General features: G+C 39.2%; 2 protein-coding genes across 3 annotated transcripts in view; both read right to left on the bottom strand.

Annotated features, from left to right (window-relative positions):
• OXR1 (oxidation resistance 1) overlaps positions 1-15,900 on the bottom strand; it is a 341,306-nt gene extending 325,406 nt beyond the window's left edge. For both annotated transcript variants that reach the window (XM_029062165.1, XM_039911838.1), the window contains exon 1: positions 15,775-15,900. In XM_029062165.1, coding sequence (XP_028917998.1) covers positions 15,775-15,797 — 23 coding nt within the window. In that variant the 5' untranslated portion in view covers positions 15,798-15,900. The remainder of the gene's footprint in view (positions 1-15,774) is intronic.
• The window catches only part of LOC103168779 (vegetative cell wall protein gp1-like), a 68,014-nt gene continuing 67,584 nt past the window's right edge, over positions 15,849-16,278 (bottom strand). The window contains exon 3 of the mRNA XM_029063572.1: positions 15,849-15,932. Coding sequence (XP_028919405.1) covers positions 15,873-15,932 — 60 coding nt within the window. The 3' untranslated portion in view covers positions 15,849-15,872. The remainder of the gene's footprint in view (positions 15,933-16,278) is intronic.

Here is a 16,278-nt window from a genome sequence, read left to right as displayed (position 1 = left end):
TCCCTCTTTTGGTTAATTCCCTAATCTCCCTTTGTGATTAATTTTCTACTTCCCTCCCTTCATCTCTTTAAGAAATCTTTCTTTTTTCTTCCACTTTTCTTCTCTTGCCTGCCACTTCACTTCTCAGTATCGTGAGCCCCCGGTTCATACCAATCAGGACCTTCGTGGTCCAGGGGAGCCTCAGTGACAAATAGTAGAAGTCCAACCACATCGCTGATCACCAAGATTATTGTGAAAAGTTTTTACTTAGTTTTACCAACACACAAGGGAGTGACACATACATACACTCACTCACTCCACCACCCAAAGGTCCATTACCAGCCTGTGGTCAAAGGAGCCCTTTCTGCCAATGCTTCTTCTTTCTGCTTCCGTGTTGCTGCCTTCTGCTGTTGTCAAGTGTTGCTCTCCTGCTGCCTCTGCTGCTCTCAGTGTACTTCCCTACATGCATCTCTGTGTGTGCTTCAGCTGCTTGCTTCTCTCTGCATCTCAACGAGCCTCTGTGCTGCCTCCAGGTACTCACATCTCAGTGAACCTCTGTGCAACTCCTTTGTGTACTCCCTCCCAGCCCCATTAAATTCCAAAATGAGCGCCTTTTATCTGCTTTAGGTGTGGCAGCTGGGGCTTTCTTGAAAGTCATCCATTGTTCCAGGACTGTTACTGGGTCGACCTGGGAGTGAGAGCCATGCTTCCCTCCATGCTCCACCCCCATAGGTCAGCAATCACCTGTTTCAGGTAGAGCCCATCAGTGGCTTTGCAAAGTCTCTTCCTTGTGTTGTTCACAGGATCACACACAGTCACTAACAAGTCAGCTCATGGGCTCACCAAACTCAGCACCACTTCCTGTTGGTTGGTGTGAATTTGTAATAACAATAATAATGTTGGGATTTGTTAAGCGCTTACTATGTGCAGAGCACTGTTCTAAGCACTGCGGTAGATACAGGGTAATCAGGTTGTCCCACGTGAGGCTCACAATTAATCCCCATTTGTAGAGATCATACTTTGAAGAGAGAGCATGGTAGTGCCAGAACATCTTTTCCTCCAACAACATTAGAGGGTCAATATCTTATTTTCCCTCTTCCAAGGATCACACTTCTTGAAAATGACATTTAAGCAAATCATGAAGCTGTTATGAGAAGCAAAGGGAATAATACATATGGAATTTAAGGAGAAAGCAGACTTGCACTTTAAAAGTTAACATTAAACGATCCATCTATCTTTCTGCTGCTGATTGAATGAATGAATGAATTTTTTTTTTACTTTTTTCTCTGCCTTATATTTTTATTTTAATGAAGCATTCTGTTTATTCTGAACAACACAATAAAATGTTACACCCTGCCATGTTCTAGTTAACTCACTGTTGCTAAAGAAATAAAGCTTTTAAATAAGCCTGAATATTTTTCCATTCTATTCTGGAATGCTAATCTTGTAATTGGAAATCAGTGACACTTGGAGTCAGGATATCAGAGTTCTAATCCTGGATCCACCATTTGCCTGTTGAGTGACCTTGGGCAAGACAGTTAACTGCTCCTTGCCTCAGTTTCCTCATCTGTAAAATGGGGATTTGGTGCCTGGTCTCCCTCTCCATAAATAATGTGTTTCATGCAGAATAGGTACTCTATTCCACCCATTATCTATCCCAGTGCTTAGTGCAATACTTGACACACAGGAACCACTCAATTAGTATGATTATTACCATCATTATTATTAGAAGCAGCATGGTGTAGTGGAGAGAGCACGAGCCTAGAAGTCAGAAGGTCAAGGGTTCTAATCCCGGCTCCACCACTTGTCTGTTAATGACCTTGGGCAAGTAACCGCATTTCTCTGGACCTCAGTTACCTCATCTGTAAAATAGGGAGCGAGACTGTGAGCCCCATGTGGGATAGGAACTGTGTCCAACCCAATTTGCCTGTATCCACCCCAGAACTTAGTACAGTGTCTGGCACATAGTAAGCACTTAACAAATACCATTGTTATCATTATTATTCAATCAGCTCTTCTCAAAAGGCAATCATAGTTAGATGGAAGGTTACAAGTTCTTTGGTGGCTGCTTGACTCTATAATGGATTAATTAAATGCTTAATACCAAGGAAACTAAAAGGGAATGTCAAGAAGCAGTGATGTCCTGGAGATATCAACTTTCTTTTATACACCCTGAAATCCATTATTAATTGTGAGCCAGAATTGTACTGGATACTATTTCAAAGCCAACAGAAGATTCTCTCTGAACAGGGCTGGCTTAAGACTCCTTCAGAACAATGTTCATATGTCACTCTTCTATCTCTTGTCATTAACATTTCTTTGGGATCAACTTACTATGTGCAGAACTGTTCAGAGATAGAATGAACTAACAGCGTAGCACTAGTTTCTAAATTAAGAAGGAAGGAGCACGGCCTCCTGGAATGAACAGGGGACTGGAAATCAGTAGATTTAGGTTCTGGTAGTCCCAAATCTTCCACTGGAATGCTGTGTGACCTTGGAAAGTCACTTAACCTCTCAAGTCCTCAGTTCCTTAATCTGTAAAATGGAGATTAAAAACTGCTAGCCATCCATCTTGGCCTAAGAGAGATAGGAATTCCGCCTCCACTGATGAACTTCTACCTATCCAAGTGCTCAATACTGGACATCTTTTTGGTTAGAGGGAAACATCCCTTTACCTGGGGCCTACTAAGATGTGCTCACATCAATTATATCATTTAAATGCAAAACACTGTGTTAAACACTTGTGAAAGAACAACAGGAGTAAAACACACATTCCCTACCACAAGGGTCTTACAATGGAGGAAATTAACAAACTAAAGGTATTTACAAATACTGAGAGCAGGAAGAAGAACCAGTGTTGACTAGAAAATTGGCTGAATATTCCAGGATGTTTGGATGGGGCGGGGTGGGGGTGGGGGTTTCTAGACTGGAGGTTTAGGAAGAAAGAGATGTTCCATTTTGTGGAGTTTGAGGAGGTGGGAATATTCACATAGACCTATCCCTGGGAACAAGAGGAAATGTAGGGTGGAATAGCTGAGGAGAGGTTGAGGCTAGAGGGAGATTTGGAAGTCAACTGCATAGAAGTGAGAACTGAAGCCTTATGAGCTGATAAGCTGAAAAAGAGAGAGAGAGAGAGAGAGCCTGCAGCCTGGATGGTAGGGAACCCAAAATAGAGCCTTGAGGGACAACCCCAGTAAGGGGATGAAAAATGAAATATTCATTCATTCCATTGTATTTGTTGAGTTCTTACTGTATACAGAGCACTGTTCTAAGTACTTGGGAGAGTACATTACAACAATAAACAGATAAATTTGCTGCCCACAGTGAGCATACAGTCTAGTCAGGGGACACAGGCATTAATATGATGAAATAAATCACATGTATTTACATAAGTACAGCAGAGCTGGGTGGGAAAATGAAGTGGAGTAGAGTGGTCAGAGAAAAAGAGAAGAGGCCTACTCTTAGCCAGTCAAGTCCAGTGAAACTGGTGACTCAAAATAACCCTAATATTTGGGTTGGACTATGAGTACCAGATGGGCCGGACCTGTATCTGACCAGGTGACCTCCTATCTACCCAAACACACAGTACGTTCTTAACAAATTTCACATTATTGGCACTTTTTTCCAGGGATGAATGTTTCTTGGTGAGTGAATTCTAATCTGAGAAATCAATCAATTAATCAAACTAGTCACTATACCACAATCTTTCGCCTTCACCACCCGTCCCTTGCCCACACCCTATCTCTGGTCCGGAAAAGCCTCTCCCTTCATACCTGACAGACCACCCTCTCCCCACCTTCAAAGTCCTTCTAAAAAATCACATTTCCTCCAAGAGGCCTTCCCTGATTACTTCTAATCACCCTCCCCTCTGCATTGCTCATGAACTTGGATCTCTACCACTTTAGCACACTTGATATTCAGTCTCCCCCGAGTCCCTCAGCACTGATGAACATATCCTTATACTGTGCCATTTCCCCTATCTGTAATGTATTTTAATGCCTCTCTCCCCCTTGAGACTGTAAGCTTCTTGTGGGAAGGAATTATATGGACCAGTCTATTGTAGCATTCTCTCCCAAGCACTTAGTAGTGTTCTGCACACAGTAACAGCTCAACAAATAGTCAATAGCCAATAATATTTCAAGTTACTACTCTGTGCAGAACGCCATACTAAATGTCTGGAAAACTACGATAGAGTTAGAAGGCATGATTCTAACCCTCAAGAACTTACAATCTAACAAAATTTAAGCTTTAACTATCTCCCTGGCATCTGATTAAAAACTAATGGCTCTCAGTTCACCCTACTTGCTTTGCTTTGGAATGCTTATTTGCCAAACCATAACTATTATTAAAATAACAGATAGAATATGGGATATAAATAACTGGGAAAGGTGATTTTTGAAGTGAGATACAAAGAAAACTCTAATTATAATTGACAAAATATTCTATTCACACAGATGTGTTGTGAAATTTTAAGAGTTCTGGAAATAATGTGGATGAGTAGATATCACAGTCAGAGCCTAGAAAAAATAGTGTTTTGGGTGAAATTGAGGGTTTTATGTTTCTCTTTGGGACTCTTATACCATTTAATCTCCTCTGATGAACAGAAAGTTTGGGATTTCCCTTACTGTTGCCTTAACTAGCATTGTGGTTTCTAAACAATTATAGAAACTAGAAAGAACCAACATCCTCAAAGAAGCTTCAGTGGTAGCCAAGGGATATTAGAAAGATGTAATCTGCAAACTGCCCAAATCCAATTTTTTTCTTTATTGAAACAAACGTTGTATCTTGATTTATTTAAATCCTAAATACCCTTCTTAGAAAACCTAAGAAAAAGGTCCTACTGAAATTCTAAGTATAGACGGGTGGATTACGTCTTTTCAAAATCCAAATGAGGTAAACAACAACATTAATAATTACAAAAGCAACAGCAAAACAACAACAATAACAATAATGGAGTAAAGCAGTCCCCCTATTTTTTTTTTTTGATTTAGGATACTTATGACACAACATCATAATTATCTATTTCATCTTATGTGTGAAATATTGTGTGGAAAAAAAAATGTTTTTTTTCTGACTCCCATTTATAATGGGCCTGAAGGCAAAAAATGGTATACAGAGCGCTTAGAATAAAAGATATTCTAAGAATTCCAATGTGGTAAAATGGCAGACTTTGGAAAGAGTGATATATCCTCAAGCTATATCTCATATGCAGTTCAAAGATTTAGGAATTTTATCAAAAGAGGTTGGAGTAATTTTGAAATGAATTAAGAGTTAGCAGCAAACTTAAAAAGAAACTGGGTATAACCAAAGAGGTTTCTTCCTAATCGCAAGTCCTATGATTTGCAAAAATCTCCTATCTTCTTCATTCCAGCCAACCCTAAAAACTTCACAATCATAAATCTTAGATTCTAGTCCCGGGATTAATTTGACATATGATCTTGGACAAAATGCTTAAGTTGTCCTGGCCTAGGTTTTCCCAATCTGTCAAACAGTCTTTCCTCACTTCACAGAAAGGCTTTAGATAGTAAGGGTCTTATATTTTACAGGTTTCTCAGTCCTTAAACTGAGCCTACCCCAGAAATAACTGGGATATTTTGAAGAGAAAATCTCTAGAGTTGTAAAGAACTACAGAAATTCTCTGGACTCATAGCTGAGAGGTTGCATTGACTTTACCATAGTGTTTGCCATTCTCTGTTGTGTGACGAATCCTATAGCTAATAATAATAATGGCATATGTTAAGCACTTACTATGGGCAAAGCACTGTTCTAAGCACTGGGGGATACAAGGTAATCAGGTTGTCCCACGTGGGGCTCACAGTTTAAAGCCCATTTTACAGATGAGGTAACTGAGACACAGAGAAGTTAAGTGACTTGTCCAAAGTCACACAGCTGACAAGCAGCAGGCCCAGGATTAGAACCCATGACCTCTGACTCCCAATCCTGGGCACTTTCCACTGAGCCACGCCTGGTTCTTTCATCTGCTGCCAGCTCCAGTCTTGCTTGGAAGGGAAATTACCTGGCAGTTGGAGAAGAGTGAAGGATAAAGAAAGGCCCAGAACCTATGTTCTTTTCCGATGTGAAGGAGAGTCTCAAGAAGTGATGTACTGAATAGTTTACTAATGCCCTGCTAAATTAAGGGCTTGGAGGTATGAAAGGCACAATAATGCCAACAAATGAGTCTAGCACTGTGGAAAATCAAACAAATTAGGCTCTATGATATTTACAAGGAATAAGCATTTATCAATGACAAGTTCATCCGGGTAGCAAAAGATTCCAGCAAATGATTATCACTTAACAGCAGTTCCTGTTTGATCCTGCAGAAACCAAAGATTATTGCTCAGTGGCATTAAGTGGTCCCTTTAAAGGTTTAATGTCCCTTCCTGAATGCCAGTTTACTACAAGGGAATGACACAAGTAGTGAGGAGATTTGGTTGTGAGAGACAAAAGGAAGCAGTGGGGCCTAGTCAGACATAGTGGGGTCTAGAGAGATGCAGTGGGGCTTAGAGAAGAACAGCAGCATCTAGAGAGAAGCAGTAGGGCTTAGTGAGAAGCAGCAGGGCCTAATGAGAGACAGCAGGGTCTAGTGAGAAGCAGAAGGGCCTACTGGAAAGATTTCAGGCCAGGGAGTAAGAGGACCTGTGTTCAAATCCCAGCTCTGCCACTTGGCTGCTGTGTGACCTTGAGTGAGTCACTTAACTTCTCTGTGCCTCAGTTTCCTCATCTGTAAAATGAGTGTTACCTGTTCTCCCTCATACTTAGGCATTAGGTCCCATATAGTATAAAGACTGTGTCTGGCCTCATCATCTTCCATCTACTCCAACTCTCAGTACAGTGCTTGGCACATAGTAACCATTTAACAAACACCACAACTGTTATTATTATGATTATCATTATCTTTAAATAAGCTAGGCCCCTAGCTATCATACATGAATTCTGTATGGACATTAGACCAAAGAGTTATAAGTCCCTTGGGTCCTAAAAGAATTGATAGTCTCCACTCCAGGGAGAAGAAAAAAACTGATTTGAATAAGCACTGATTTTAGGCTTATGGAGAGGTGCATAAATTTTATTATGAGCTTTGCGCTGAAGTCTTCACAAAGGTTTTTGTACTGACTTTGCTTTGACTTGGTTCATCCAGGTTTTTCCATAGGAAAATGATGGGATCCTGAGGACACAAGCAACTCTTGAAAGAATCTACTACCCAAGTTGCTCTGAGTTTTGGAAGGATACATTTCTAGAGAAACACTACCAAGATCTCTATGTGGAAAACTTGAGATAAATTTAAGAAGGAAGAAAAACAAGAATATAAAATAGCACCTTACTATTTGGCCCTCCCCTACATTTTCAAAAATGGACTCAGAATATTAGAGGAAAATAATGAACTGCACCTTTAATTTGTTTAAAGGTTAACCAACTTTTTATGTCAACACTTTTCAGAGCTGCAGCTTACCTGCCAGGCATCCTTTATAGACAAATTACTTATTAGCCCACTCAGGTATCACTCATGGCAGATAATTTATATAACAAAAATAACAAAATCTGAAGCAGAAGATAAGTATTTTTGAAAGATGGGAAATTTATTTTATAGGATTATGAGGTAGGAGATTGTTAATCAATCAATCAATGGTATTTATTGAGCACTTACTGTGTGCAGAGCATTTTGTGAAGTGCTTCAGAGAACAGTGAGGAATCAGATTTTTTAAATCCTGTTAAAATCATATTTCCTCTATGAAGCCTTCCCTGATTAATTTCTCTTCTCCCCAACCCATTTAACCTCCCTCCTGTATGACCTATGTATTAAGTCCATACCCCTTAAGCAATTTCATCCACACCTCATGTCCTTAGCACTTGTGTGCATTTTTTAATGGTATTTGTTAAGCACTTACTATGTACCAGGAAATGTACTAAGTGCTGAGGTAGACACAAGCTAATCAAATTGGACACTGTCCATGTTCCACATGGGGCTCACAACATTTTACATTTGTGTGAACTGACAGAGAAGTGAAGCGACTTGCCTAAGGTGACAGCAGAAAAGTGGCAAAGCTGGGAGTAGAACTCAAGTCCTCTGACTCTCAGATCCATGCTCTTTCCACTAGGCCATGAAGCTAATCCTTATACTCTGCCACTTCCTTTACCTGTAGTATATTTCAATGTCTATCTCCCCCAATAGATTGTAAAAGCTATTTGACTGTTCTCTCCCAAACTCTTAATACAGTTGTTTACACCTAATAAGCATTGTATAAATATCATTAATTGGTTGATATGAGATCAAACAGTCAGAAGTTGAGAGAAGGCAACACAGACGAAGAGAGGAGTCACCCTGCTCCTCAAAAAACTCTGCATCAAAAAAACCAAAACACCTCCTCACCATTGCCTTTAAAGCACTCCACCACCTTGCCCCCTTCTACCTCACCTCACTTCTCTCCTTCTACAATCCAGCTTGCACACTTTGCTCCTCTCGTGCAAACCTTCTCACTGTGCCTCAATCTTGCCTGTCTCGCCACTAATCCCTAGCCTATGTCCAGTCTCTGGCCTGGAATGCCTTTCCTCCTTAAATCTGACAGACAATTGTTCTCCCCCTACTTCAAAGTCTTATTGAAGGACCCTCTCCTCCAAGATGCCTTCCCAGGCTAAGCTCCAGTATTCCTCATCTCCCACATCCTCTGCATTGCCCTGACTTGCTCCCTTTGCTCTCCCACCACCCATCCCCACAGCACTTATGTACATATCTGTGATTTTATTTTATTTATTTGTACTGATGTCTGTCTACCCCCATCTAGACTGTAAGCTCGTTATGGGCAGGAAATGTGACTGTTTATTGTTGTAATGTACTCTCCCAAGTGCTTAGTACTGTGCTGTGCACACAGTAAGCTCTCAATACATACAAGTGAATGAATGGAAGAATGAATTTTTGCTGAATGAATTATATTCTTTAGGGAAGATTGTTATATCTTCAGGACTGACAGAGAAGGAGTGGTATGCACATAACAAAACTAAGAGAACTGGGAACTGTTTGTTAACAGACATCAGATATTTTGGTTAGAGAGAATAAGAAAGTTAGGCATCCCTGCAAATAGGTCAACCAACCAGCCCAAGTTTAGCCCATCCACACTGCAGGCAAGAGAGTGCAAAGGGAGACCAAAGACCTGAACAGGTGAAGGTCTACTTCTGTGTTGTGTGTGTTTTGTTTTGTTTTTTTAAAATTTAATTTTAGTTTAAATTGTTCCCTTTAAAGTTGTTCCCACCTTTAATTCTTTAAGGCATGACTGGAGGGAATGCAGAGAATGTATTGTAAATTAAACCATCTCATCAAAGATTCAACTCAAGTTTTTAAATTTTTCCCCTCTATCTGTAATTTATTTATTTTTGTTAAAGTCTAGATTGTAAACTCGTTGTGGGCAGGGAATATGTCTGTTTATTGTTATACTGTACTCTCCCAAGCACTTAGTACAGTGCTCTGCATGAAGTAAGCACTCACTAAGTACTTACTGAGCACCTATCTTGTTCAGAAAGCTGAACTAAGCAATTGAGAGAGTTCATTAAAGGTAGAAAGCATGATCCCTGCCCTCAGAAACACATATCTATAATTCTAAATACCTGCGTAAAAAATAATCCCCAATTTAAGGAGCACTTACTGTGTGCAAAGCACTGTACTAAGTGATTGGGAGAATATTATATAATAGAGTTCGTAGACATGATTTCTGCCAGAAAGCAACTTAAAATTCAGAGGGGGAGACAGAGATGAAAATAAATTACAAATAGGGGAAATTGCAGAATATAAGGATCTGTAAATAAGTGCAGATGAGGCTAGAGGAAGGGTAACTATCAAAGGTCTTAGTCAGGGGTATTTATTAAGCACTTACTGTGTACAGACCACTATACTAAGCACTTGGGAGAGTACAATGAAATAGAGTTGGTAGACATATTCCTTGCCCATAACAATTTTACAGTCTTAAGGAGTGTGGTTCAGTGGAAAGATCACGGAGTTGGGAGTCAGATGTCATGGGTTCTAATCCCGGATCTGCCGCTTGTCAGCTGTGTGACTTTGGGCAAGTCACTTAACTTTTCTTAAGTGCTTAACAAATACCATCAGCGATTAATTAATCAATTAATTAATTAAAGACCCAAAAGCATAGGTGATTTCGGGGGGAAGGTTAAATAGGGGAAATGGGAGCTGAGGGAAGGCCTTTTCAAGCAGAGACTCAGACAGAATTAATCCTAATTTAACTCAACTGAATTATTATTGCTGATGCTGTATTATTTTCAGTTTTAAGGTCTCTAGTCTCCTGTGCAAAGAGGAAGATCATTGCTTAAGACTAACCTGCAAAGTAGCTAAATAAAGCATGCCGGAGAGTAATCTTGCTTTGAACTGAAATAGATCCTCAAAATAAGTTTTTTTTTTAACAAATGTAATTTCTATGGACTACATTCTGTGGAAACTTAATGGGTGCCTAATATGATGATGGAGAATATTTCTAAAAAAACAATAATAATACAGCATATAAGGGGCCATTTTCAATATCAATTTATTATAGGTAAGGCTTCATTACAGTTATCTGGAAACAAGAAGTGGTTAAGCTAATATAAATTGCTTATTTTGAGGGAAAAAATACTCATTTTCATAAATTCTAGTTGATGAAAGCAATTTGGGACTCAAGACATATTCAGTGAGGCTATTTTGCATGTGCCCAAACTGAATATTCTTTCTGGAAAAACAGCTCACTTTGTATACTAAATCTTTAATCTTTTGTCATTATGATTTGAATTTCTGAACATCTGACTTTTTCTTGGAAAGTGTGAAATAATAAAGAAATACCAACTAACTCTGTGCTGTAGCAAATCATGACAGAGGTTATCTTTTTTCTTAATGGTATTTGTTGAATGCTTACTATGTGCCAGCCACTGTATTAAGCACTGGGGTAGATGTAAGCTAATCAGGTTAGACACAGTTCATGCCCCATATGGGGCTCACAGTCTCAATCCCCATTTTACGGATGAAGGCATGGAGGAACAGAGAAGATAAGAAACTTGCCCCGAGTCACACAGCAGATTAATGTCAGAGCCGGAATTAGCCTCCCTTCTGACTACCAGGTTTGTGCTCTATCCACTTGGCCATGCTGCTTCCTATCATCTGCATAAACTGCAGATAAACTGCTGCATAGCTATGTTCAAAACAAATGTTGACATTGGAATACCTAAATTCAGGAAAGTATCCAACATTTTCTTAAGGATAGCGTGGCTCAGTGGAAAGAGCCCGGCTGGGGAGTCAGAGGTCATGGGTTAGAATCCCAGCTCTGTCACTTGTCAGCTGTGTGACTGTGGGCAAGTCACTTAACTTTCCTATGCCTCAGTTCCCTCATCTATAAAATGGGGATTAACTGTGAGCCTCACGTGGGACAACCTGATTACCCTGTATCTACCCCAGCGCTTAGAACAGTGCTCTGCACATAGTAAGCACTTAACAAATACCAACATAATTATTAAGGATAGTTTTCCCCACCAACTACTACTATGACACTGACACTCGTAATTTCAACTTATGTTTCATTTAAATCTTCAATGCATGCAAATCTGAATAAGGCAATGTCTGCAGTCATGCAATCATACTCTGTAGTGTGAGACTAAGCAACTTTTCAAGTTAAATATACTCAAGGGAAGTCAATCTTTCGTTGTGTGATATCTAGTAGCAATTAGCCAAGCAATTAATGGACTTAAATTCCAGCATTACATGTTGATTAGAAACAAGAATTTCTTGATTCTCAAAGTGTCTAAAGGAAAATAGAAACAGAGGTTGTAGTCTCTCAATCCTTGAAATCTTTCCTTTTCAGATAGGCCTGGATCATGTCTCAGATGGATTAGATCTTGATCTGCTGAGCCAGGTTCACTGGTCCCCTGCTGGCAAAGGCCTGAACAGATGGTCTTTCTGATTAGGAGTCCATATGTGCCTGACATGTGTAATGTTGACCTGGTCTGGGTGATCAAAAACAATCCTCCTCTCCTTTGCCTTTTCTTTGCCTCCTCACTCCATTGTCTCCTCTCCCTGTTGACCTTCTCATTCAAGTAGGACAGGCACAGAGATATCTGTTCTGGGAATTTCTGCTGGTAAATAGGAATAATAGTAAGATGAAAGTGCAATCCTTGTCTGTCTTAGTCACTCCCTCCACTTCCTGTGCTAGTTGCTGTCTAGGCCTTTATAACTCTGCTGGTTGGAGTCAATTTGGATGAGCGAAATACCTTCAGAGTTGAGTAGAGAACAAGGATTACCAAAATGTGCAATATCAAATGTTTCTCTACTATGAAGAGGGATTGAATTCATCTCTGTGGGAAATCCTGGCACATAAACACGCACAAAAATCGTCAACACCTAGCATTCACCACTAGGACTCCCGATGTTTTTCCCCATCTATCCAATTGTCTCTTAATTCACCCTTTATATTAGGGTAAAATCAAAGGGAGATAATTAAAGACAGTGTCAGGGATTGCTATACCGCAAACATGGTAGTACAACAAGGATCAAGCTTTGTGTATACACATAATACAGCTAGAATTATTGTGGATGCGGGATTGTCTTTTGCAGCAGTGGATATATTTCAAAATGAGTGGTATCTTCTTTGAGTACAAATGAAAAATCTATATAGAATATACACAAATATTTAATCTACTTTGTCCTTGAAAACAACCAAAACGTGTCAAAACTTTCTGAAGAAGGCATACATTCTGTCTTATGTGACTCATGACTCATAGATGCTATTTTAACACAGAAACTATAAACTTTGGCTCCAGAAATGTAAGCTGTTTTCCAAAGAAATAAACAAATTCCTTTTCTAGGTCAATCAATTAAAAGTGTCGAGGTATACAAAATGATCTGTCAGATTCATGAAATTCAACAGTCATTGCAGCTTCAAATTTCTATTCGGAAGAGTTAAATGCAACCTGGAGGTCCTCTCCAAGTAACTGCAATTAAATATTAATCCTATAAATAGAAGAATATCATTTTAAAACTTTTGAGAAGTGGGCGTTTGTGCTACCTTTTAGAGGAATCATTAGGAATTCTATATAATTCTATAATTCATTCATAATATATTTGAAATACGTGACAGTTACAATCATTTCACATCAAAGGGCGGTTACTCGATGCACATCACAGTTGTTCACATTGAAAGCTACAGATAATATTTCAGGGAAGATACGTCACAGTGCTAGGCCTTTACCACGTGCACATTATGAAAAATGACTCCATTTATTTCTGAAACTTTTGGTCATGGAAACTATGAGATGAAAGATAAAATTACAGTTTGTAGTATTTTCTTTAGAAATTGGGAAAGCGAATACATAAAAAAAGCTTTAGAACTCAAAATATGAAAATTTAAGGGTTCTACATTACTCTCCTTGAAATCATGCCTTTAAACCATTGAGGTGGATTTTTATATGAAACTTTTAGAAATGCTCTGGTCTACGCTAAGAGTTCATTCTACTGTGACGTATTTCAACTACCCCTTATTTTCCATTCTACATTAGAGCTCCTTTCTATTGTCTTCTGATTAAAATTCACAAACTAAAGTATATAAAAACAAACTTTGCTGGAAAATAATTCACTCTGCATAAAGCTATATGGTTTCGGTATGTAAGCGGGCTAAAGGGAAAGAACATGAAAGTGGGAGTCAGGAGATCCAGGTTCTAATTCAGCTCTGGTGTTGACCTGACCACAACTTTTGTGTGTCTCAGGTTCTTCATCTGGAAGCTGGTGATCAAATAGCTGTAAACCTTTACTGGTGGAGTAGTAGATTGTTATGACTACAGTTTCTAGATAATAATGGTACTTACTAAGTGTTTACTATGTGCCAGATACTGTTCTGAGCACTGGGGTAGATACAAGTCAATTAGGTTGAACACAATCCTGGTCCTACATGGGTCCCACAGTCTAAGTAGAAGGGAATAGGATTTGATCACAGAGGACAGCAAGGTCACACAACAGTCATGTGGCAGAACCAGAATTAGAATTCAGGTCCTCTAACTTCCAGATCCCTCATTTACTCTCAAATAAAATAGCAAAGTGATGAGCATGGCTGAACTTTCCCAAGAGCCCTACTTTACACCTGTAGTGTTGGAGAAAGAGTTAAATTTGGCACCACCCAACTCTTTATTTGAATGACCACTCCATCCTGGAGTAGACTAATGGTCTTGGTGAATTTTCAGGACAGTGTATTTGCATACATATATATTTGCATATTTGTACACTTGGCTTGATGCAAATAATGCCTATTCAGGCTTCAAGATCCCCAATTCAAGAATAACTGCATTCATATTGTGCTTCAAAGAAGACTTTATAAAAGGTATTCCTGTCTTAAGTGAATGTATTTGCTTTAGGGCAATGTAGCCGAATTCTAGGTCTGGGACATTAAAGCAATTTATAAACATAGATCTAGGTGACATAAGAAAGAGAAAACTGTAACAAACCAAAGCTGACTCAAAAAATTCATTCATTCATTCAATAGCATTTATTGAGCACTTACTCTGTGCAGAGCACTGTACTAAGCGCTTGGAATGAACAAGTCAGCAACAGATAGAGACAGTCCCTGCTGTTGACGGGCTTACAGTCTAATCGGGGGAGACAGGCAGACAAGAACAATGGCAAAAAAATCCAAAATTGTATACTTGAAATGTATTTTCAAATAGGTATTTGGAAAAATGTATTTTTGTATTTCGGGAATTTATGTTCAGACTCAGCTCTAAATAATATTTTGTTGATAACACAATCTATTTGATTAAGTCATGATAGGGTAATTTGCCTAAGTGACTTCTGTCGCTTCACTGAAAACATAAGAATACACTGTGTACTTGTGAATACAGGGAAGAAGCCGGAAGAAGACCTTTTTAAACCTATATTTTCTTCAGTGAATTTTAAATATGAACAAACTCAGTCTGGAACATGATTCCCTCTTTGCTATTCATTATTTTTATCATTTTTACTCAGGATTGACGGGTATAGATACACGATCTGCGATGGAGTGTTTGAACAACCACATATAAGAATGGGTGTAGAATAGGTCTAGGAAGTAAAAAAGTGGCTCCATTTCCCTCACAGACAGGGTTAATACTAGGAGGCAGTCATGCTGATGAATTATCAGGTTTACCCAGGATGCACTTAAGGGATTACTGGATTTTGTACTCAGCTCTGCCTCCTGGCAAACAGTTGACAAGCAATTCATAATCAAGGATGGCTAAGTCCATTTCATCCACAATCAAAAATCGAAGTTCAGTTATGGATCAAATCAATGGCCAACCCAGGGGATTCAAATGTGGTGTTGGGTCAATAGCTGAGATTGGGATAGGAATGAAATTAGCCTTAGGTCAATGTTAGGATTACACCCCCTTATTGCTTAGTATTCAATCAATCATTGATATTTATTGAGCCCTGACTGTGTGTTTAGAGAACTGTACTAAGTGCTTAGAAAAATACAGAGTAGGTAGACATGATTCCCTGCCCACAAGGAATTTACAGACTAGAAGAAAATCTTAAACTTGACAAATACCCTTGATTGACTTATCATGTCCATGATTAGCTTATTATTTATTGCCTGTTTTTTATAGTATCATAATTGCTATCAGAATCCTGGGAGTGGCTGAGACCTTACTTGATATTCCTTCTGCCTCTCCTGAGCCAGCCCCAAGCATCCTCAAGCAGTCCTCCCACTAGTCAGTGCCATGATTTCTTCAAACCCTCTTCCCTCTAGTAAGATGGTCCACATTTCCCAAAAAAATGGAACATTTTACATCTCCAAGGTATTAACTTACCAGGATAGGTTGGCAACCGACATTACAGCAAGGCCAACTGGGGACTGCTGTCCAATATTCAGAGTGTGGTGAGAAGATGGGACTTCTGGGTTTTAGTTTCAGCTGGGCCCACAGACAACAGGACAAAACCATTTAAAAGTTTCCCCACTCCAGTTGACCTACAAAGACAATTGATAGTGCTAAATTAAAATGAGCATTACACATGTTTTATGAAGTTATTGTACTCAGGTTTAAGCAGTAAAACAATCCAATGACATTTATTGAGTGCTTAATGGGTTCAGGGCACTGTAGTAAGCGCTTGGGAGAGTCAAACACAACAGAGTTGGTATACACATTCCCTTACCACAGAGAGTTTACAGTCTGAAGGGGTAGACAGGCTTTAAAATAAATTATGGATGTGTTCACAAGTGTGTGGAGCTGCGTTGGGTGAATATCAAGTGCTTAAAGAGTAAAAATTCAAGTAAATATGTGATGCAGAAGGCAGAAGTAAGGAGAAATAAGGGT

This window comes from Ornithorhynchus anatinus, chromosome 4 (genome assembly GCF_004115215.2).
Source record: "Ornithorhynchus anatinus isolate Pmale09 chromosome 4, mOrnAna1.pri.v4, whole genome shotgun sequence".
Classification (NCBI taxonomy): Eukaryota; Metazoa; Chordata; class Mammalia; order Monotremata; family Ornithorhynchidae; genus Ornithorhynchus; species Ornithorhynchus anatinus.
Note: the sequence above shows the minus strand (reverse complement) of the source record. Positions and strands in the feature narration are given on the sequence as shown.